Source organism: Centruroides sculpturatus, unplaced genomic scaffold, assembly GCF_000671375.1.
Source record: "Centruroides sculpturatus isolate CEXI.00-Female unplaced genomic scaffold, Cexi_2.0 scaffold368, whole genome shotgun sequence".
In the NCBI taxonomy this organism is placed as follows: domain Eukaryota; kingdom Metazoa; phylum Arthropoda; class Arachnida; order Scorpiones; family Buthidae; genus Centruroides; species Centruroides sculpturatus.
In genome coordinates, this window is record NW_019385149.1 from 269877 (window position 1) to 294457 (window position 24581).

Consider the following 24581-nt stretch of genomic DNA (forward strand, 5'->3'; position numbering starts at 1 on the left):
GTAGTGAAATTTTATATAAGATGTCATTATAGACATGTTCTTTTTAATTAATAAATATTTGGTTTTTTTTCTATTTTAAATAATAATTGTATGTATAAAAAAGTACTTAAAAATTTATATATTTTTATTTTTTGGTTTTTAGATTATTCTCTCAACAAATATAGCAGAAACTAGTATTACAATTAATGATATTGTTTATGTTATTGATTCATGCAAGTAAGTAATATTTATTTATTTATTTATTGCTTTAGTACTGTAAATTTTTAATTATATATATTTTATATTTGTAAAATGGAGGTTCATTATGTATGTTTTTATGATCCAAAAATTATAGCCCTAACTGTAATTACCTGATAATTGTAATATTAAAATATCATATGGATTCCACAATATAGTTTTGTGAACTTCATGCTATTTTCAGAATTTTATTGAAAATTCCAGTAAAAAAAATTTCATGTTAAATTGTGAATATTTTTTATTACAGTTTACTGAAAAGGTTGGAAATAGTTGTTTGAAAGTAAAAAAATTCAAATACTCATCCAAGAGTCAACAGTCAAATTATTTTACTTGATATTTTAAGAAGAAATTTTTTTATTTTCAGAAATATAAAATTAGAGTTGTCCAGATGGAAAGTGGACATGTGTCATATTTTATCGTGCAAAGTAGTGATTAGGGGACCATCTTACAGATGGGTAAGCTCATCACAGACAAAGCACAGACTGAATTAAGTATTCATGAGAATAGATTTTATCTCCAGTAATTGGCAGATTAATGTTAAGTTAGTTACAGCGGAAGTGTCCAGAATCGAACAATGGCAAGTAGTTTGGTGTTTAGTGGTTGAAGGGAATAGAAGTGTTAATATTTATAGACAAATGAAGCATGTTTATGATGATCATTGTTTAGGACAAACAACAGTGAATAATTAGTGCAAGAGTTACAAGGTAGGCCACAAGTCAATTCAGAATAAACGAAGACTGGGTCAGATGCACACTGTAATCTCTGCTGCATCAGTTGCTACTGTGGAAAACATAATTAGAAGTGGCAGACAAGTTACAACTCGCACTACAACTTTCACATTTTTGGACCTCAAGAAAGCTTTGTGAAGGCAAAGATTCATGTCAAATGATGAGGTTGAAGGATAATACTGAAGAATTTTTTTTTTATCAGCAGCCACCAGAATTCTATGCAAGGGGCATCAATCTACTGAGAGACATTGGAATCTTTGCCTAAACAAACATGAAGATTTCTTTCAGATTTGCCAGTTTTGACATTTGTCCACTATTTATTTGGGTGACCCTTATATTGAGTAAAATAAAAGTTTTTCAGTTCTGTCAAAGATATAACAAAATACTCAGTTTACTAATATTAACTTAATCCTTCAAAGAAAAAGGAAAAAAATATATTTTTAAAAGAACTAATGGCTAGATTCAAAATAAACTTTTTATTCTAGTGGTAAATATAAATTGAATGAAATTTTAAAAGCATTGATCTTATTATGTATATAATTTGAAACATGATTATCAAAAGAACTGCATTTTTTAAAGTATATTAGAAAATTATTATTGTATTTATATAATTGTAAAATTTTAATAACATGAGTGAATCTTCTAAACAAACAGATCTTAAAGGACAAAAAAGTAAATGAAACAAATTTTTTATTGAAGTAATTCAGTTTTAGTTAAACTTTATTAATAAAAGTAATAATAATTATGTTCAAAATAACTAAACTAATGCAAGTAGGTTGGATTTATTTTATCGTTAGTGATGAGATTTTTCCATAAGCAGTTTCTCAGTCATTACTGATTTTATATGTAGTCATCACTGATCTCTTTATTATTGAATTTTTTCCATAATATTAAACTTCATGTTTATTTATTGTATTTAAAATGCCTTTATTATGAACATAGATTATTGATTATAGTCTATATTCATGATATCATCCTTTATCCATTCTGTGAATTTAAAAATGAATGAATGATGCTACATTGCAGAAAATTTAAAGCTACACTTTATTGTATACCATAGTACATTATGAATAGGTACTAACTAGCTCTGTTATACAGGGTGTAACAGGAAAGATGGTCATAACTTTTAAGGGTTGATAGAACATGGCAAAGTAACAATTGTCATAATACAATGCATGGTAGAATGTGAAATGTAAATGCTGAAATGCAGTAAGTACGAAGAACATGGAGAACATAGTCATTTTATAGTTACAATTTTTGTAATAACTCAGGATGTATTTCTTCATAATTCGAAGTTTAGACTATTTACAAAAAGTCAAAATAACTTTTGAGTCTATCTTTTATCCTTTTTACACTACCACAGAAGTAACAGTCTTAAACAATTTTTGCTTTGAAGAACTCTTCTTAAAAACACAGGTAAAAATTGGTAAAAACTTCACAAGGTTAAAAAATATCAAGTGTCAGCCTTTTCTTGTAGGTATCTGATACTTTTACAATTACAAATACAAAGCAAAAATTGTTTAAGACTGTTACTTCTGTGACCGAAGGGTCGGCACCTCTTTGGTGCCCTGTCAGGATGACACCACCGCGTCTCGGCGGACACGGAAGCCGCGTTATTTAGGTCACGCGAGCGGTCGCGTAACGGGGCGATCAGAGTCGAGATAGGAGGAGAGACAGCGCACCGGAAGTGATTTACTCAGACGCTTTTTTAACGTAACAACTGTTTAATGGTTAACGATAGGATATACATTAGGGCTGCTATTAGATACATTGCTCGCTTTAGTATATAATAGTATTAAGATATTAAGATATTACGATATTAAGATATTACGTTTCTTCCCGTTTTGAGAGAGAGAGTTTACAGAAGTTCGCGTGTCGATATTTACCTTGTATGAAATCCCAAAAGAAGACAGTTCCGGACTCAGAAAACAGAAGACACAGTTCTTAGGCGTAGAAATATCCAAAGGCGAAGAAATATCCAAGGGCAAAGAAATATCCAAAGGCGAAGAAATATCCAAAGGCGAAGAAATATCCAAAGGCGAAGAAATATCCAAAGGCGAAGAAATATCCAAAGGCGAAGAAATATCCAAAGGCGAAGAAATATCCAAAGGCGAAGAAATATCCAAAGGCGAAGAAATATCCAAAGGCGAAGAAATATCCAAAGGCGAAGAAATATCCAAAGGCGAAGAAATATCCAAAGGCGAAGAAATATCCAAAGGCGAAGAAATATCCAAAGGCGAAGAAATATCCAAAGGCGAAGAAATATCCAAAGGCGAAGAAATATCCAAAGGCGAAGAAATATCCAAAGGCGAAGAAATATCCAAAGGCGAGGCACAGGGATAACGGGAGTGGTCCGAACGAGGAACTGGTGACGACTGACTCACTTTTGTTGTCGTGTCTAATGTTGAATTGTTAAAATCGCGCTATTAGGTCGAAAGGTGCTGAGAAAGCGTCGTTATTACGCCTGAGAACTTAGCAGATGTTTAGCTCCCAGTTGTAAAAGTTGACAGTTATTAAACAAAAGTATAGCTGTACTGTGATCTTATGACACCGTGGAATGAAGGTAGAACTACAATGTGATATTATGATGAGATGATATAAACACATCCGAATTCGGAATCTCACACTTCTGTGGTAGTGTAAAAAGGATAAAAGATAGACTCAAAAGTTATTTTGATTTTTTGTAAATAGTCTAAACTTCGAATTATATAGTCATTTTAATCATGGATATTTACAAGAAATAATGTTTCATATTTATAAGGATTGTTCTTTGAGATGTACAACGCGAAAAGGAAAAAATATACATATGCTTACAATTTAAAACAAATTTAATTTTGCGATGAAATTGATATATATACAGATTCTGTGTGGATTCCTGCTGTTCCCTTTTAGATGTTTCCAACAATCCTTGGTGATTGGATATAACAGTAGACCGGTAGTTAACTCCTCTATCTGACAATTATACTTATTTTACAGGTGTGAGCCTTAATCTAACTTAAAACTAATAGATAGAATAGACAGAAGGGAAATGAGAAGGATCATAGGACAGAAGGGTACCCAAAATTCTGGCGTACCCTTCTGTCTATTCTATCTATTAGTTTTAAGTTAGATTAAGGCTCACGCCTGTAAAATAAGTATAATTGTTCCTCGTCTGGGCTTCCCATGCTCGTATGTTCTCTTCTTAAAACAACCAGGCTCCTTTTGGGTTTTCCTCCAGTTTTGTCGATTGGATTCTCCTAACGATTCATTCCTTAAGGCCCCTTTCTGCAGTGCTCTCCGATTTCCAATTTATGAGCCTGTTACCACACGTCCGTCTCTGAGTCTGGTCTAAGAATATCTCTGGAATGTCTCTTTTCCCCCTCCAGCCTCGTTGCTGTCTATTGCTCTAACCCTACCTTCTGATGGGTTAGGGGTAAGTCGAGTTCTCGGAAGTCTGAGACAAAGGAACAAAGAAATTGTAAAGAAGGATAATTCTACAGAAATAGAATTTAAATTAAAACTAAACTATACAGAATAATATTAAAAAAAAGAAAGCAGACGTGTAGCCACAGTTCGAATGAATGACCACCAATACATTCCAGATTACAATCTCTATATTACAGGACCTCTGCCACTGTTATCATGCAATACATGCATGACNGTGTAACAGGAAAGATGGTCACAACTTTTAAGGGTTGATAGAACATGGCAAAGTAACAATTGTCATAATACAATGCATGGTAGAATGTGAAATGTAAATGCTGAAATGCAATAAGTACGAAGAACATGGAGAACATAGTCATTTTAATCATGGATATTTGCAAGAAATAATGATTCATATTTATAAGAATTGTTCTGTAAGATGTACAATGCAAAAAGGAAAAACATATACATGTGTTTACCAATTAAAACAAATTTAATTTTGCAATAAAATTTATATATATACAGATTTTGTGTGGATTCCTGCTGTTCCCTTTTAGATGTTTCCAACAATCCTCAGTGATCGGATATAACAGTAGACCGGTAGTTAACTCCTCTATCCAACCATTATACTTATTTTACGTGCATGAGCCTTAATCTAACTTAAAACTAATAGATAGAATAGGAAGAAAGGGGAAATGAGAAGGATCATAGGACAAAAGGGTATCCAAAATTCCGGCGGCTGTTCTCCACAGTTCCTCGTCTTGGCTTCCCACACTCATATGTTCTCTTCTTAAAACAACCAGGCTCCTTTTGGGTTTTCCTCCAGATTTGTCGATTGGGTTCTCTAACGATCCGTTCCTTAAGGCCCCTTTCTGCAGTGCTCGCCGATTTCCAATTTATGAGCCTGTTACCACATGTCCGTCTCTGTTAGAGTCCGGCCTAAGAATATCTCTGGAATGTCTCTTTTCTCCCTCCAGCCTTGTTGCTGTCTATTGTTCTAACCCTTCCTTCTGATGGGTTAGGGGTGAGTCGAGTTCTCGGAAGTCTGAGACAAAGGAACAAAGAAATTGGAAAGAAAGATAATTCTACAGAATAGAATTTAAATTAAAACTAAACTATACAGAATAATATTAAAAAAAAAAAGAAAACAGGTATGTAGCCACAGTTCGAATGAATGACCACCAATACATTCCAGATTACAATCTCTATATTACAGGACCTCTGCCACTGTTATCATGCAATACATGCATGACAATGGCGACGGAGTGGTTGGCATACACTTTGGAAGATATCCAACATGTCATATACTTCTAATTGGTTCTAATGGTACTAATTCTGGTGAAAAGTTCTTCAGGATAACAAATAGGCATCTTGAAATGCCTACTGTATTTGAATGCTGAGAAGGCATATCTGCCTTATCAGCATTCAAATACAGTAATACCTTATGCTACCCCGACTTACTTGAACCCGGAGTTATGTGATTTTCAAATCTCGTTGATTCGTCTTTTGTTTGAGTGCCACGCAACTCTTGATTACTCACTCCCCCCACACTATTGTTCAGCTTACATGTTTGGACGTGTTGCGCAGAATCAACACGTAGCTACAATTTATTTTGTGTTATTTATTTCTGTGTTTGTTATATCTATGGAGACTTGAGAGAGACTATGTGGTGATTTCTTGTAACCGTGAACGAATCAAAATACAAGATAAGATTAACAAGAACATTTATTAGCTTACATACATCCAACTTGGATTTTACACAAATTGCAAAATTATACCCCGACTTACGCGAATTCAACTTACACGGTTATTGCTCGGTCTCACCTATCGCGTAAGTTCAGAGTATTACTGTACTGTTGCATCTCTTGTGACCATGCAACTTCCAAATGACGATGTGTGTGAAACACTGCTCTTCTCACCAGCAAGTGCCCTTTTGCGGCATCACTTGGCTTCTAACCACTCATTGCATTACGACAATTGTTACTTTTTTACATTTACCATGTTCTATCATTCCTTAAAAGTTATGACTATCTTCCCTGTTACACCCTGTTAACAGAGGGAAAGTATAATGATCGGGCAAAAAATGACCCCTCCAAGATTTTTATGTTTTTGGTCTCTACATCTTGAAACACCGAGAAATGCAAAAAAAAAATTGGGGGTTTTTCTATACGTATGGATGTGTGTGGGGCAGAGTTTTGTTCATCCTGTTTAAAGCTTAAGGGAAGGGTATGACTATTCAGATATGAGCAAGTGAGAATATATGGCAAGAAGAGGTGATGACATTTCACACTCATGTTTCATGCACTGTTTCTTGCTTTCATCTGTATGGTCATAATAAATGAGAGCAAGAAATAGTGCATGAAACATCACCATCTCTTCTCAACACACATTCTCGCTCAGTCACATCTGCATAATTGCATTCTAATTCCTGTGCTTTTTGTTGGAAATTTCTGAAATTTTGCAAGGAGGTTTGTGTATTAAGAGGATAGATGCTATTAAATTTTGATGGTTAATGGTTGTGGGAATGGGGAGATAAAGGAGGATCATATATCTCATCTTGAGTACGGTTGGACTTAATGATGCTTTTATTTGTTATTAACATTTACAATTTTTTATAAAACCCATCCCTAGCTTCAAAATTAAGTTTTTTGCCATCTTATAATATAATCAAGATGGGTTGTTAATAGTAATAAGTGCAGAGCCCAAACGGTTAGGAGTTGAATGTTGAAGTTTGGTACACAGTTAGGATACGTCATGAAAATATACACTAAGAAGGGATTTTTCGAAATCCCCCCTGAAGGGGAGAGGGAAAGGATTAAGGCTTACTTTAAGGAACTTGGCTTCTATTGTACTATTTCAGATGCAATTTTTTGTTTTTAACTGCGCTTTAGTAGGGTACCACATGGCGATGAAAGAAGTGTATTCCTTAACAATGGAAGAGTTAAGAGAAAGCGATGTGCAAGATTCAGGCGCAAATGCAGTTTTTTGCATTTTTGAGGTTAATCAAACATATTTTTAGACCCATCTAAAAATTCTCTAATTAGTCTGGAAACGGGGGACCTAATTCTTGCATTCTGTGAAAATGGATAAGATTGGCTATAATGTAATAATCTTAATCTTCACTATTGTTACTTTTTCCCCGAGCACACCATGCTTATCTGCTAGTTTTATAATAATTAAAAATATAAAATATAGCAGATGGCACTAGCAAATGTTGCCAGGAAAGTTAAGCAACTTGTTGCTAGAATTGGAATTCATAGATCTTCATTTTACTACAAAAAAGTGAAAATTATTAATGTTTTTATATTTATGCCACTTTTGAATTAAATTTATTAATTAGATTTAGAGTGACAAAAATATTGAAAGTTTAAAAATGTATAATTTATTTTTAGAGCTAAGATGAAACTTTTTACNCGAGCACACCATGCTTATCTGCTAGTTTTATAATAATTAAAAATATAAAATATAGCAGATGGCACTAGCAAATGTTGCCAGGAAAGTTAAGCAACTTATTGCTAGAATTGGAATTCATAGATTTTCATTTCACTACAAAAAAGTGAAAATTATTAATGTGTTTATATTTATGCCACTTTTGAATTAAATTTATTAATTAGATTTAGAGTGACAAAAATATTGAAAGTTTAAAAATGTATAATTTATTTTTAGAGCTAAGATGAAACTTTTTACATCTCATAATAATATGACCAATTATGCTACTGTCTGGGCATCAAAAACAAATTTAGAACAGCGAAGAGGAAGAGCTGGTCGTGTTCGTCCTGGATTTTGTTTTCATTTATGTAGTCGTGCAAGATTTGAAAAGTAAGAACATTTTATAATGTAATATATGCTTATTTAATTTTTTACCCAAATTCACTTATGGTAGTATTTACAATAATTTGTTGTTAAATTTTTAAAGTGACTAATGATTAGTTAAAGTCACAATTAGTATATCTACTTCTAAAGTTTTTAACTTTGTTTAATATTGACTGAATTTGTAATTAGCTTATAATAGCAATAAGTTAATAATGGTTTTTTAGTTTTTTAGCTTACTTAAATAGATACTTAAAAAATGACATGTGCATATATCATAATGTGTGTTCTTTTATTTTTTTTTTTACTTTTATATTTACAATATGTGTTATTGTAAATAAATTTATTTTCGATTTTATTATTATAAAGATTGATTTAGATATTTTTAATTTTACAGGCTTGAAAATTATACTACTCCAGAAATATTTCGAACACCTTTACATGAAATTTCTTTGGCAATAAAATTATTACGATTAGGTGATATTGGCAGATTTTTAGCTAAATGCTTAGAACCACCTCCAATTGATGCAGTTATTGAATCGGAAGTTTTGTTGAAGGGTAAAATAGTAATGATTATATTTGATGAATAAATTAAAAAATTTTGGAGTTCACCAAAATGTTAATATAATTGTTTACATGTAAAGAAAAGAATAATTTTTTAAAAGTGTGATTTTTAAATAACATTTAAATATTTTAGCAACTATAATGAAAGATTTTTTTAATATGAAATAAATGAGAAATTAAAAGTTTTCTGTTCTATACAGATCAACTTCATATAAATTATTATTATTTAAATTATTTAAAAAATTTTTCAGATATGGGTGCATTGGATAATAATAGTGAATTGACACCTTTAGGAAGAATACTAGCTCGTATGCCAATTGAACCACGTTTAGGGAAGATGATTATTTTAGCTTGCATATTTTCGTATGTATTATTTCTTTAAATCATTTGTATACATCAGTGTTTCTCAAAGTTGGAACTCTGGGATTCTTCACCCCTTTTCAGAAGAACTGAGGAAAAAATTATGTTTATAAAAAAGATTATTATATAGAAGATATTAAAATTAAAGATTTCCTGGATAAAATTACTTTATTTTAAAGTAGCTCTGTAGAAATCATACAATAAAAACTTGAATGGAGCAAGAAACTGAGAATGAAAATACTTAAATGACTGTTTATGAACTTTGTAATAAGAAATAGTATATCTGAGTTTCTCATACTTTTGGTGCATAGAAGCAACATTATTTTGGCCAAAACTTTTATTCTATGTTATGAATGGGAAGCACTCATAAAACATTACTGCTGTACAACCACTATTGTGTAATGGTTTTTTTTGAGAAACTATTTGTTTTATTGTTTGAACTACTAGCTATATAGTAGTTGTTTTTATGGAACATTAATCTTACTTGAGAGAATGATTGGTAGAAAAATATGGTTATTCTGAGCCTTATACATGATTAAAAGATTCATATAAAATGCAAAATAGATTTATCAATTTTAATACAAAAATGTATATGGATATATAAAGCTCATTTAGATTTCACCTTACATTAAATTTTTGAAGAACTACTATTCTAACATTTTGATGTAGTATTAAAATAGAATTTCTACAATTATCAGAAAAAGCTGTTAAAATATGCATTTATTTTCCATTGCTGTATGTCTCTGAAGTGAATTTTCTTTATGAATTTCAAATAAACAAAAATATCTGAATAGATTAAATACAGAAATGGATATGCATCCAGCTGTTTTCTGTTAAGCTAGATATTAAAGAACTTTGCAAAAATATAATGTTCTTTTTACCAAAAAAAAATAATTTATTTATTAGTATAGAATTATTTATTTATTTATCACTATTTTTTCAAAAATAGTGATGATAAATTTTTGAATAATATATTTGAAAATAAATAAATTTATTAAATAAACAAAAATATTATTTTTCTTTAATAAATAAAATTAAAAAAAAATAGTGATTCTTCTTTTTAAAAAAATTTTTGTGTTTAGCAAGTCTTTTAATACAGTAAACATCAATAAGTAGAGTCCACAGATACAGAAGCTCTTTGAGGATCTGAAATAATTTTTAGGAATGTAAAGTTTGAGAACCACTGATGTATGTAATTTAAAAATTCTATTAATATTTTTATTATTTATTAATTGCACTTATATAATGCATGTTTTATATTTTTATTATAATGCAATATATTTGATATTTGTAGTTTTAATACTGTTATTCATTATACAGTAGAGTGTCGTCTATCTGAATCAATTGGGGACTGGGTTGTTCGGATAACTTATTTTTTGGATAACCAATTATGTACAAAAAAATATATTAACCTATCCCATGTTGAAATTTTTCTCCGTTGCATGTCGCTTTGCATTGAATTTTTGTCAATGTTAAGCCTAATGAAAACTTTTTAAAATAATAATCATGGCTATTGTATTGTTAAAAATTGTTTTTTTTATTTTTATTTTGTACAAATAAAATAAATATATTGAAAAATATAAAAACAAAAAAAAATTATACTTTAGAAGTTAATCTAGTATCGAAAACGTTCAATTCAGCATGACACACAGTCCTCAGAAAAACACAACACAAAAGTGCCAATGCTGCCAGCTAAAACACACATCAACAAAAAAAATATTGGAGTAGCCCAAGATATAGCCAAAGATTGCAGCGCCACAGCACTAGCAAAAATTTAAATTTGCCGACTGGAATTCTTTCGGATAACTGATGTTTCAGATAACCAACTTTCGGATAAACAGCGCTCTACTGTAATCCATTTCTTAATCTCTGAATTGCATATATTATTATTACAATTTATCTTAATTTCTTTGAAAATGCACGTTTGCACATTCTTTCTCATTTACAGAAAATTATTTTAAATGAATTTTTGTTTTATTCTTTGATGACTTTTCATTGTTAATAACATGGCTTAAGCATTAAACAGATCTTTATATTCTAATTGCAAGATAAGAGAATTAGTTTTTGGCTATCAATGTATGATTCTAAATTTAAAACTTTATTGGAATTAGTTTCAAAATTCAAACTATAGTTTCTTTACTGTTCAACTACTGAGTGATTAAATGAAAAGTTTGTTTTAACTCTTAATTAATATGGCTGTTAACAAACAGTAGCTTTGTATATGCTGTCTTCATGTAATGCCACAAACATTATTTATATAAATAATACATAGCAAGAAAAAAATTTGTTAGAAAAATAGAGACAAAATTTACATGCATACAAGAAAGACATTGGCTGTACACAAAGTGTTTAGCTGGTGGAAAAGAGGATAAGGGAAGGGGGAAAGAAGGAGGTAGAGGAGATAGGCAGTAGAGAAATGTAGAGCTGCAAGGTCATAGTCCCCCGAAAGGTCTAAAAGGAAACCTGAGTGTAGCGAACACCAATAATTGATTGCTGCCACGAATAGCTAAGTGTAGAAGTTAGTGCCATGTGGCTGTTAGTAGGAAGACTTATATCTACTTAAAACTAATAAAACTGAATGCGATTGCAAATCTTAATACTACTTAACAGCTAGAAGACAACGTGAAAAGCAAACGAACACAATGACAAACTAGACAAGGTGAACAGACTGACACAGACAAATGAGCAAGACCCTCAATTTTTTAATTTTTATTTTATTTTATTTTGTTTTTTATTTTTAAATGTTAATTTACTAACTAAACTAACCTACCATAACCTAAGACGGACCTAATCAGATGACTAAAGCTAACATACCCTAATCTAATTTAATCTAACCTATCATAACCTAACCAGAAACCAAGTTAAGAGACCCTCCCTAATCTAACTTACAACTAGGACTAATCAAATTTAGACTGAAAAAAGAAGACATAAAATAAGAATTAAAATACAAAATTGAAAGGCAGCTATATACCAACAGTTGAAACAAAGCAAGGGAAAGCTAATTGCTATCCATGCCCTCAGAGTAAGTGCTCTCAAGAGCCCCACTAAGGATATGAATGTGAGTAGATGATGTAACATTGGTGATATACAGTATAACTCTGTTAACTAATCCATAACTTCTGAACCATAAACATTCTATAAAGTATTAGAATACTGAATCATGTTTGACACTTGATAACATCAATATTATTACACCACAAATGAATACTTACATTATTATCTTAAAATTAAAGTCAAATGATTGCCAGATTTGATCAGGCTATATTACAACTGCTATTAATAATTAAATGCTATGTAATTTGTCTAGAGATAGGTGTTAGGTACTATCTTGTACTAAATTTAATAATTATAATTAAATTAATATTTTATTAATTAGAAGATTCTGGAAGAAAAAATTGACCCAGAGTGAGACTGAAATTCTCAACTGCCACTTACCATGTGGATGCATTGCCAGTTAGGCTAGTCTGAACTCTATCTGATCTTCATACTCAGAAATATTAATTTAACTGGCAATGCATCTGCAAAGTAAGCAGTAGTTGTTGGTTTCAGTCTCACTTTGGACCAATTCTTTTCTTCAAGAACCTTCTAAATTAATTAATAAATTATTAATTTAATTATAATTATTAAATTTAGTAAGAGATAGTACCTAAAGTCTACCTCTAAGCCAAATTACATAGCATTTAATTATTAATAGTAGCACTAATATAGCCTGAGCTAATTTTGCAATCATTTGACTTAAATTTAACTATTGGACTTGGAGGTATGTTTATATTGTAAAATTGAATTATAAAGTAACCAAATAAGTTTGCATGGCTTTTGGCAGAGTTTGTCGCAGCGACTTGTGTGTGTCATAAAGCACAGATTCAAATCAATCAGTTGGTGCACTTTACTTTGGTGTGTACAATTTTTATGAGATACTTTTGAAATGTCAGTTAAATCTGATGTAATTTGCTCGCTTTATGAGTTTAAACTCAGTTTGAAGGCAGCAGAAGAATTGCAAAGTATATATGGCATTTGGAAAAGATGTTATATCAGAAGGCACTGAACAGAAATGGTTTAAAATGTTTAAATGATGAATCACGAAGAAGTATGAAAGTTCAGAATTGATAATGAAGAATTACATGCTGTTGTTGGAAATGATTCTAGATTAACATGTCAGTGACTATTTATCATGTTAAAAATATTTAACATAAATGATGAAACACTTCATTTACATTTGTATCAACTGGAAAAATTATGGAAACTAAGCAAATGGATTCCACAAGCAATATCAGGTGACAATAAACTTCAAAGACTATCAATTTGTTCTTTACTTTTTTGTGTCATAAAAAATGAGCCATTTTTGGATTGCTTGTTCATTTGTGATGAAAAATGGATTATGTACTCTAACAGGTAGTAAGCTTATTGTTGATTCTTGCCAAATTATCCAGTACTGCACACTTCAAAGGCACTGCTTCATCCACTGAGTTTAGAGGGTTTTTTTTTTGTCATAGGTCAAACAGTTTCAGTTGAGATCTACTTGATGCAACTTGACTGTGTGCAAGATTGTTACTTCAGAAACAGTCCAGACTAGGAGAGTGCTATTTTTATAGGACAGCACTAGACATACTGCAAAACTTTTCACAGTATTCTTCATATTTTTTTGATATTTCTCCAAGTGATTATCAGCTTTTCTTGATACTAAATGATCACATATGAAACAGATAATTTCAGATTGAAGCATAGATTGCTAGATTTTTACTTCTAAAGACAAAATGTTTTTATAAAAGTGGTACTTACAAACTTGTATCTCATTAGGAAAGAGTTATAAATTGTGAAGGTGCTTATTTTAATGAATAAATCATATAAAAATTTCTGCAGTTTTTCAATTTTTATTATAAAAACCACACACACTGTTTTCATAGATATGATGATTTTATGTATTAGTTATTATTTTTAACATTCTAGAGAAATTATATATAATAAGTACAGTGGAACCCCGGTTAACGAACTTAATCCGTTCCGCGACTCCGTTCGTTAACTGAATTGTTCGTTAACCGAAGCAATTTTTCCCATAGAAATTAATGCAAATGCAATTAATCTGTTCTAGTCTCCGAAATTTTTGTGATTTTATTTGTAATATACAGTAATTTTCTTTGATGAAAATGTAGGAAAACGTAGTATCTATCATTACAGCAACAAACATGTAAACTTTGTTTAATAAAATAGCACTGTACATACCTTCGTTTGTTGTAGTTGGTGGCAGAAAAGTGGAGATATACGAACCTTAATGCTTAGAAGGGGAATCCCCTCCAAAAAAATAACGGGTAGCACTTCATCGGAAGATTCTTCGAGTCGAAGTCTCTTTCGGAAAAAAAACCCACCAGTGGCTAAGTGGTCTTCGTACCTTGAACACGGGGAGTTCGTTCGTGGGTTCGCACCTCGCTCAGACGGGCTGGCCACGTGGAGTTTTCCGGGTTTTCTCCACGTCTGTAACGCCTAAATAGGGGCCAGTTTTCCTTAAAAACACCTCCCAGAAGGCATTCCCCCTAGGCAGATCGCCCAAGTGTTGCGTTGCCATAACTTAACAAACAAACAAACCCTTTCTGTAAGGAACAAGAAATTGATCTAAAGTTGATTGTCTTATTCTTTTAATCAAAATTTTTCTCAAATGCGATAGCGTGTTGGCGTTTTCTGTTGCCACTATGACTTTTTTCTTTCTTGGATGCCATATTGATTAAATATATAAATCACAAACTGAAAAAAGAAGTATAGTACAAACACTCGGAAAAGCAATGCTTAACTCGCGCATGCCTAACACCAACTAAAATTTGACACAAAATACCGTTACGTTCGTTATCCGAGACAAAATTTTTGCAAAATAAAAGTTCGTTAACCGATTTGGTCGTTAACCAGGACGTTCGTTAACCGGGGTTCCACTGTATTGGCAAACAGTACTTTTCATAAATCAGTTTTAAAAAATTTCTGAATTTAAGTTTTAAACAAATTAACATTTGTTTAAAACTTAAATAATTCAATAGTCTAAATAAATTTTTTAGTTTTAATTATCAATTAGGATTAAATTTGACTGTTTTTCATATTTATGATTTATATTTAAAAAAACCAATTATTTTTAATGAATTTTTAGACTGGGCGATCCTTTATGCACAATAGCAGCCCACAGCAGTACATTTCCTGAACCTTTTGATACACCTTTTCCAAAGAGATTGGCCTGGGTACATCGACGTTTTTGTGGAGATAGATGGAGTGATCATGTAACTATGTTAAATGCATTTATTCAGTGGGAAGAGTCTCATATGCAAGGTGAACAAGCAGAAATGGCATTTTGTGAACAATATTCTTTATCTCTTCCAACTTTAAGAGTAACTTATGATGCAAAGGTAATTTTCACTTTTTTTTATTTATATTTAAGTTATGCAGTAATGAATTATATGTATGTATGTAATAATATATATTTTTGTAGAATCAATTGAAAGAATTATTATCATCTGCTGGTTTTCCTGAAGGTAGTACTGCCGAACAGTATTATGTTTTTAATGGTCCTGATGCAAAACTTGACATGGTAAGTGTTAACATTTTTATTTGTTTCTTTATTGATGTTGATATAAAATTTCTTTTTTAAGTTTTAGTCTTAATTCTAAGCAGCAATTATAAATTCTATTAGTATAAGAAGCAGGTACTATTTTAAATTCATAGAATAAATATTTTCAGGTACCTTATGATGAAACTATGAATATAAAAGATGCTATTGTAACAAATTTGTTTTAAATCTAATGAATATTTTTGAATTGGTTAAATTTTTAAACAGTCAAATCTCGGTTTTCAAACCTAATTCATTCCTAAAAGTTGTTTGAAAACCTAAACAAATCTTCCCATAAGAAACAATATAAAATGGATTAATCCTTTACTGACCCCAAAATAAAGTCTTTTTTACCTTAGCAGTATTTCATTCTTAAAAATGCTTAGAAATGCAATGTGTTCTATTATTTATTAATGCATTCTTTATTCCATTGGTATGTTCTAACATACCAATGGAATAAAGTTATAAATAAGAAAGACAGTTTCATTCATTTTATCCTTTACACATGAATTCTTGGATGAAATTTACACTACATGAATGCCAATTAATGTGGTTTTAATCAATTAATTTAAATTCTTCTACAGTGTGTACCAAAAAACAGAAGTAATAAATTTCCTGCAAGTGCACTGAAATGTAATTTAAATAGCAATGTCATTGATGATTTCTGTTGTGATGCCACTCAGCGCCACTAATTTTTGAATCAGTAGTCCTGTCTTGGTCAGGCTGTTGACTTTCTTTAATATAGGAAGTACAGGGAAATGTGAGAATTTAACTTTAACACAAATCAGTCATCAATTTCATCACACTTGTTCTATTCGATAATTATTGTCATCGGCTACCTGAGAAAATCTCCATTTACACTTTCTCAATGGTGAAAATGACGCATTCCTGTGATCTGCTGACCTCTTAGCCGAGCAAAATCGTTATGTTGGGACACGATGGTGTCAGTTCTGACAAGGCACTAAAGAGGTGCCAACCCTATGGTCACACAGTAGTCCTGTCTTGGTTGGTCAACTGTTGACTTTCTTTAATATAAGAAGTACTGTACAGGAGTTGACCATCTGTCTCTCTAATCTGTGGCCAGTTTTTGTCAAGTAGCTTGTTCATCAACTGGTGCAATTATGAATTTGAAATTCTGTTTATGAACTGATTTGTTTGAAATCAGTTCATGAGGTTTGACTAGATTAACCACATTATGTATAATTGCGTTGAATGTTTTCAAGTTTGATCATTCTAAAGTTAATATTTACTCTGTTTAAATTATACCAATTGTTGTATTGGCATTATAAACAAAAATATTATTGTTTTGGTTTAAAGCCAATGATTATTTTTTCTTTCTTACATACTTTATAGATTTTAGAATATTTTCTTACTATAATTGTCATTCTTTTCATAAGTGTACAGTATTTATCCAACTTATTTTAATATCAAAATCCTAATGATATAATGATAATTTTAATGCTTGGATTTCTTCCTTGGAAATATGCAATAAGTTAATAAAAACTTATTTTATTTTACATATGTTTAATTAAATAATAATTTATAGTACTGTAATTTTGTGCTGTTAACCCATAGATTATTTGTTTAAAAAGCAGTTTGAAAGAAAATGAAGGTTATATGCCATTTTTAAAATTGCAATTATAAATGCATTAAATAGCCTTTTTGTCTGTTACTAAGATCAGTTTTAGAAAATATAAAAATATTTTGTGTTTTCTAAGGGTACTGCAGACATATTCTTCTGCAATTGCAATTTTTTTCCTCTTTCTTTTGAAACCCCAAAGTCATGTATACTTATATCTTGTTGTTAGTTCTCTCTCATGCAGTTTTTTTACGTTCCATCCATGCTTTAATTGATATTATTAGACATTCTTGTTTGAATATATATCTTAAAAGCTGATAAATTTCTTTTGATTATCTCTATATAATATCATTTTAGAGAACTTTGGTAGTTAACCTATGATATGGCATCATCATAATAAGCTATAAATTCTGCTCTTTTCATTGCTAAAAACAATTATATACATTTAAAAGAATAGGCTAATATAATTGCACAATTTTAATTTTATTCATTTTCTAAACTTTTAGAAATTAGTTTTATGTTAATTAAACTGATATATTTTTGTGTAACACTTTCTAAACAGTAATTGAGACATTCTGTTGGATAGACTGAAGGTAGGAATACATTGGATGTTTCCTGCTTAAAAATATTTATAGCAGAAAACACATTTCTGTCACTCTTCAGTATCCTTTTCCTGAACAACGATACATTTAGACAGTTAAATAAAATAATGGCATCTATAAATGTAAAGTTATAAAATAAATATGATTATTTGCTTAGTTATAGCAATGATTCTTATAATTTTTGAGTTTTATAGTACAATTTAGAATGTTTTCTTACATCAAAAAATATTTATAAATTGGTTGTGTTGCATAGTGTCCTCTTTTCTGCCACATTATTTGAATAATATAATGATCCTGGTGATGTTTGAATGATATTTGCAAATGATTGTTCTAATTGGCTTATGCTGCATGCAGAAACAGAGATGATGAGTAGTGTTGAACTCTGTTTTTAGCTCTTTTTTGGTAATAAATAATTTTCTTTTTTTCTGTTATTGGGCTGAAGTTGAAATATTGTAGACCTATAAATTCCCACTGTCATCCATCCATTTGTCTGTCTTTCCTTAATCTCAAGAATGGAGTTAGATATATATGAACTACCAATGCAAACTGGAAATTGTGTAATTTGAATTAAAAAATTTTTTTATCAAAGAAGTTCGATACATGACTGGCATGATTCAATTGCTAAAGTAAAAGTATGATGTACAGGGGCAAAACACTGCTAATTTGAAAGTGGAGAGCATATATTTTAAAATAAATAAATTAAAAATATGATTAAAAATTGTAGCCCAGCATTGTGACAATGTCATAATAAAATAATTGTTTGTTTAATTTATTAAAGTTCATTTTCTGTTCAGAAAACATCTTTGTCTCTCTGCTTTGACTATTTTATTATATGAGGTGTGTCTTTGCTTTAAACAAGTTGATTTCCAAGGGATAAAATATTTTTGATTGGATGATGATGATATTCTGTCATTTGTATCTTGGCCACACAAGGGTTAGATTTCCTCTCAGTATTCCCATTTTTTATTTATTTCTTCTTTTTTTAATAATTGCATTTATGATGTAATGAAATAGAGAAACAAGACTTTATTAATGTTTAAACTGCTCTCAATGAATCAGTTATAAGTTATCCAGTGCAATTATGCAAAGGTATTTTTCATGTTCTAACAAGTTTCTTTAAGGTGTATCCTGTTGGATTATCTGCAAGAAATTACATTATTTATTTCAATAATATATGAATGAAGTCAGTCTTAGAATAATTTTTTAAAATGTATAACCAAATTTAGATGGCATTTATTTCATTTAAAACTTGTGGTAAATAAGGAAGAATGGAATAAAATAGTTTTTGAAACATTTTTATCCTGTTTAAATATTTTCAATTCGTAATTTTAAATACTATGAAAAATACAAACATCATTATCTATACAAAAGCAATAATAATCAATGTTAAAAATTTCAGATAATAAGCAGACAGATTTCTAAGTTTAAAATTATAATATTGCATTATATTCAGGCTAATATATTACATACAGTGTATTTTATTTATAAAATTAATCATTACAGTTGGTTGCTTTACTGGTAATGGGATATTATCCTAATGTCTGCTATCATAAAGAGAAAAGGAAAGTTCTTACTACAGAAGGAAAAGCAGCTTTAATTCATAAATCGTCAGTGAATTGCACAAATCTTCCCAGTTCTTTTCCTAGTCCATTTTTTGTTTTTGGAGAAAAGGTAAGATTATTTTTTGTTGAGAAAAATTTATAAAATTATTTTATCCATGTACGTACTTTTATTTTTAACTTCACTAGCTGTAAAATTATATGCAGGGTTCCTATGCACCTGGAAAGTCAGGAAAAATTGGGTATTTTCATTGGTGTTCAGAAAAAGTCAGGGAATTTTCCTCCTTGGTTTCTTTTTGCTGACAATATACTTGACTAAGTGTAACTGTCTACAGGCAGCAAGAAGTAATGTGGTGCAACACAAACTTATGAAAAGGGGTGCTGAATATTTTCAAGACAAAATTCCCCAAAAATTTACAAAATACAAAAAATGATAAATAATTTTAATTTAAATGGTATTATTTATCATTTTTCAAGTTTATTAATATTTTATAAAGTTCAGGAAACTTATTATGGGATAAATTTAATAAATAATGGCTTTTTTCAAAATCATGTAGATTTGTGGTTGTGGATTAATAATAGAATAAACTACTTAATTTAATAAAACATTTTATTTTTAGTTTTAATAATTTGGCAATTATAAAAAATATGTAATTGTTAATTAGAAAAATAAATAATTAAAAAGTTGGAGAAGCATTAGCATAAGTGCATAGTAAATTAAATGCTGTTTTGTTTTGTCAGTACGTCATAATGTAATGGATGCGAGGGTCAGGGAAATTCGTAGAAATTAAAACAAAAATTTAAGTAGGAATTCTGTATACGTATAATAATTCTGTGTAAATAATAATGCTAAAAGTACTTTTTGATTAGATAGTTAGTGAATGAATGCAAAAGTTCTCTTACTATTAACATCATTTCCAATGTAATTTGATTTTTAACTTGAGTTGTAAACATTAAAAATCAATGTTATTGTAAAACTTGGTATATTATTTTAAAATTTTTTAATATATTTTTATATAAATTTAAATTTACTTTGACATTAAATTTTAATTAAACCTATATATTTTATATTCTAGATTCGTACCAGAGCGGTTTCTTGTAAACAAATGACTATGGTGACACCTCTTCATCTTCTATTGTTTGGTTGTAATAGGATAGAATTGGTAAATGGAGTTGTTCAATTAGATAGATGGTATGAAATATTCTTATTCATTTTTTAATCTAATGTTAAAGATGATAAATTAATATGAATTAACATAAGTTTTAGATACTTAAAATGAGAAAATGTAAATAAATTCTGTCTGTCTTCTGATAGTAAAATATAATCACATTAAAAAATAAAAACATAAAAAATATTGATAAATATATTTTATTATATTTTCATTATTACAATCTACTTAAATAATGGTGTAATTAATAGAAACAGTTGTTCTGCAACTGTCAAAACTTAATAACCATATACACTGTATTCCATGTGGCTCTGATAGGTCTGTCATAATCAAAAAATTATCTTTTATTTTCCAAAATACTGAAGGAATAAGAGTAAGTCCTGTCTAATATCTATTAAAATCTAATCAGTTCAGAAAAATTATAAAAACTGAATAAATAAATTTTTACAAAAATTAAACAAAAATTATAAATCATATTTTCTGTATTGCATTGAAAATAGATCACCAGTTTTGACTGTCTTGCAACCAGAAGCAGAACAGTTAATCTGCTATTCTAATGAACTGGTTTGGTTTTTTGGTCAACTGGGTGGCTGACCAGTTAAGGTGGCAGCTTACTGCTGTTGGGGGTCCTAGGATTGGATCTGGATGGGTTGAAAAAATTCCAGGAATTTTTTTGGGGTGGTCTGTCTGGGTATATTGGATTCTGTCCCTTGCCACCTGGCTACCCAATTGTGGACCAGACCATCCATAATGGGCTTGCTAAAAAAAAAAGATATGGTTTAGTACAGTTCATTTAAATATCAATTTAGTTTAATTACACAAACAGTGAAGCAAGTATATTTGATGAAAACTTGGTCTCATTATTCACTGTTTTTGTGTGGCACAAGTGAGTAAAGAATGTTGGTTGAGTAATGTGAAGATCATAGATTCATGTTGCAGACATGAAATTTTTTTAATTAAGACAAAATTTCACTCATTAATATATCAGTTCATTTTTAAAAAACAAGTAAAACTACAGACTATATTTTCATCCTAATGACAAACATAGTTAATTCATTCTATTATTTGGTTTGATCTCTGGCTACAAGAGATCATCTGTTCCGTTGAGATGTGTATATTTTCAGTTACGTGTATTACATCATTGATATAGAAGCGCGTGGTATCTCTCCACCACTTCGATTTTGGTTTTCATTAGTTTAATCTTATTTTAACTTTAAAAATACTATATTTTTTAATATCNTAATACTGTACATACCTTCGTTTGTTGTAGTTGGTGGCAGAAAAGTGGAGATATACGAACCTGCTTAGAAGGGGAATCCCCTCCAAAAAAAATAACGGGTAGCACTTCATCGGAAGATTCTTCGAGTCAAAGTCTCTTTCGGTAAAAAAAACCACCAATGGCTAAGTGGTCTTCGTACCTTAAACACGGGGAGTTCGTTCATAGGTTCACACCTCGCTCAGATGGGCTGACCACATGGAGTTTTCCGGGTTTTCTCCATGTCTGTAATGCCTAAATAGGGGCCAGTTTTCCTTAAAAACACCTCCCAGAAGGCATTCCCCCTAGGCAGATCGCCCAAGTGTTGCATTGCCATAACTTAACAAACAAACAAACCCTTTCTGTAAGGAACAAGAAATTGATCTAAAGTTGATTGTCTTATTCTTTTAATCAAAATTTTTCTCAAATGCGATAGCGTGTTGGCGTTTTCTGTTGCCACTATGACTTTTTTCTTTCTTGGATGCCATATTGATTAAATATATAAATCACAAACTGAAAAAAGAAGTATAGTACAAACACTCGGAAAAGCAATGCTTAACTCGCGCATGCCTAACACCAACTAAAATTTGACACAAAATACCGTTACGTTCGTTATCCGAGACAAAATTTTTGCAAAATAAAAGTTCGTTAACCGATTTGGTCGTTAACCGATTTGGTCGTTAACCAGGACGTTCGTTAACCGGGGTTCCACTGTATTGGCAAACAGTACTTTTCATAAATCAGTTTTAAAAAATTTCTGAATTTAAGTTTTAAACAAATTAACATTTGTTTAAAACTTAAATAATTCAATAGTCTAAATAAATTTTTTAGTTTTAATTATCAATTAGGATTAAATTTGACTGTTTTTCATATTTNGCGTGCGAAAATTACTTGGATATTATTTTTCTAAAAATATCGTGGAAATAAGGTAGGTTGATACAGAAACTATTTATTGCACATGTACTGTATATGACCTTCAAAAAACTAAAATAAATTTTATCAAACGATGAGATCAGCTGATTAATTGTATCATGTACAATATTTTATAGCCCTAAAGAAAATACTGTAGGTCTACAGTAAAATAAATTTCATTTTTCCCCACAGTTAAACTTCACTGCTAATTGCCATTGTGATAAACCATTTTCACTTTCTCTGATAACTTTAACAGTATCTTCTAATGACAGCACTTTGCATTTCTTTCGTTTTTTGGACAATTTCAAACAAACTGAAATGAATTTCCTTTGTTGCTAGACTAATTCATTAACACCTGCACCTAATTTCAAGGGTGGGAAAAGTGCCCGGGGTGGGTTTGAACAAGAGTTTAGACCAGATATATTTGCAAAAGGGGTTGCTTATTACAGTTGTTTTATATTGTTTCTGATCAAAAATCAATGCCAGCGGTTGCGATACACAGATGGTTGTTTAATACAGGTAACTTATACAAAGACTTTATGTATAAACTATTCCGTGCTGGAAATTTTTGCCTGTTTTGACAGATGCTTGTTGAATGCAGGTGGTTGCCTAAGCAGTTTTTACTGTATATCTTGATATATAAATTTCTATTACCGAGGGTTATTGTGAACCGAGGGGGTTAGAGCGGAGAGCTTCTCCCCACTTATCGGCTTCATTGTCAGGGATGGCGTGGTAATTGAGTGGGAGGGGTAGTGAAGTCGTGATGAGGTGTCGATCGTACTCAAAGATCCTATATATTTTATATTCTAGATTCGTACCAGAGCGGTTTCTTGTAAACAAATGACTATGGTGACACCTCTTCATCTTCTATTGTTTGGTTGTAATAGGNTTCATATTTATGATTTATATTTAAAAAAACCAATTATTTTTAATGAATTTTTAGACTGGGCGATCCTTTATGCACAATAGCAGCCCACAGCAGTACATTTCCTGAACCTTTTGATACACCTTTTCCAAAGAGATTGGCCTGGGTACATCGACGTTTTTGTGGAGATAGATGGAGTGATCATGTAACTATGTTAAATGCATTTATTCAGTGGGAAGAGTCTCATATGCAAGGTGAACAAGCAGAAATGGCATTTTGTGAACAATATTCTTTATCTCTTCCAACTTTAAGAGTAACTTATGATGCAAAGGTAATTTTCACTTTTTTTTATTTATATTTAAGTTATGCAGTAATGAATTATATGTATGTATGTAATAATATATATTTTTGTAGAATCAATTGAAAGAATTATTATCATCTGCTGGTTTTCCTGAAGGTAGTACTGCCGAACAGTATTATGTTTTTAATGGTCCTGATGCAAAACTTGACATGGTAAGTGTTAACATTTTTATTTGTTTCTTTATTGATGTTGATATAAAATTTCTTTTTTAAGTTTTAGTCTTAATTCTAAGCAGCAATTATAAATTCTATTAGTATAAGAAGCAGGTACTATTTTAAATTCATAGAATAAATATTTTCAGGTACCTTATGATGAAACTATGAATATAAAAGATGCTATTGTAACAAATTTGTTTTAAATCTAATGAATATTTTTGAATTGGTTAAATTTTTAAACAGTCAAATCTCGGTTTTCAAACCTAATTCATTCCTAAAAGTTGTTTGAAAACCTAAACAAATCTTCCCATAAGAAACAATATAAAATGGATTAATCCTTTACTGACCCCAAAATAAAGTCTTTTTTACCTTAGCAGTATTTCATTCTTAAAAATGCTTAGAAATGCAATGTGTTCTATTATTTATTAATGCATTCTTTATTC

The 24581-nt window shown here is 30.4% G+C and overlaps 1 protein-coding gene across 1 annotated transcript in view; it reads left to right on the forward strand.

Annotated features, from left to right (window-relative positions):
* Nucleotides 1–24581, forward strand: part of LOC111635453 (ATP-dependent RNA helicase A-like) — a 75003-nt gene that overhangs the window by 38284 nt on the left and 12138 nt on the right. Inside the window, 10 exon segments of the mRNA XM_023380415.1 lie at nt 143–216; nt 8034–8186; nt 8575–8735; nt 8993–9104; nt 15229–15481; nt 15565–15663; nt 19366–19533; nt 20498–20626; nt 23696–23953; nt 24037–24135. Coding sequence (XP_023236183.1) covers nt 143–216; nt 8034–8186; nt 8575–8735; nt 8993–9104; nt 15229–15481; nt 15565–15663; nt 19366–19533; nt 20498–20626; nt 23696–23953; nt 24037–24135 — 1506 coding nt within the window.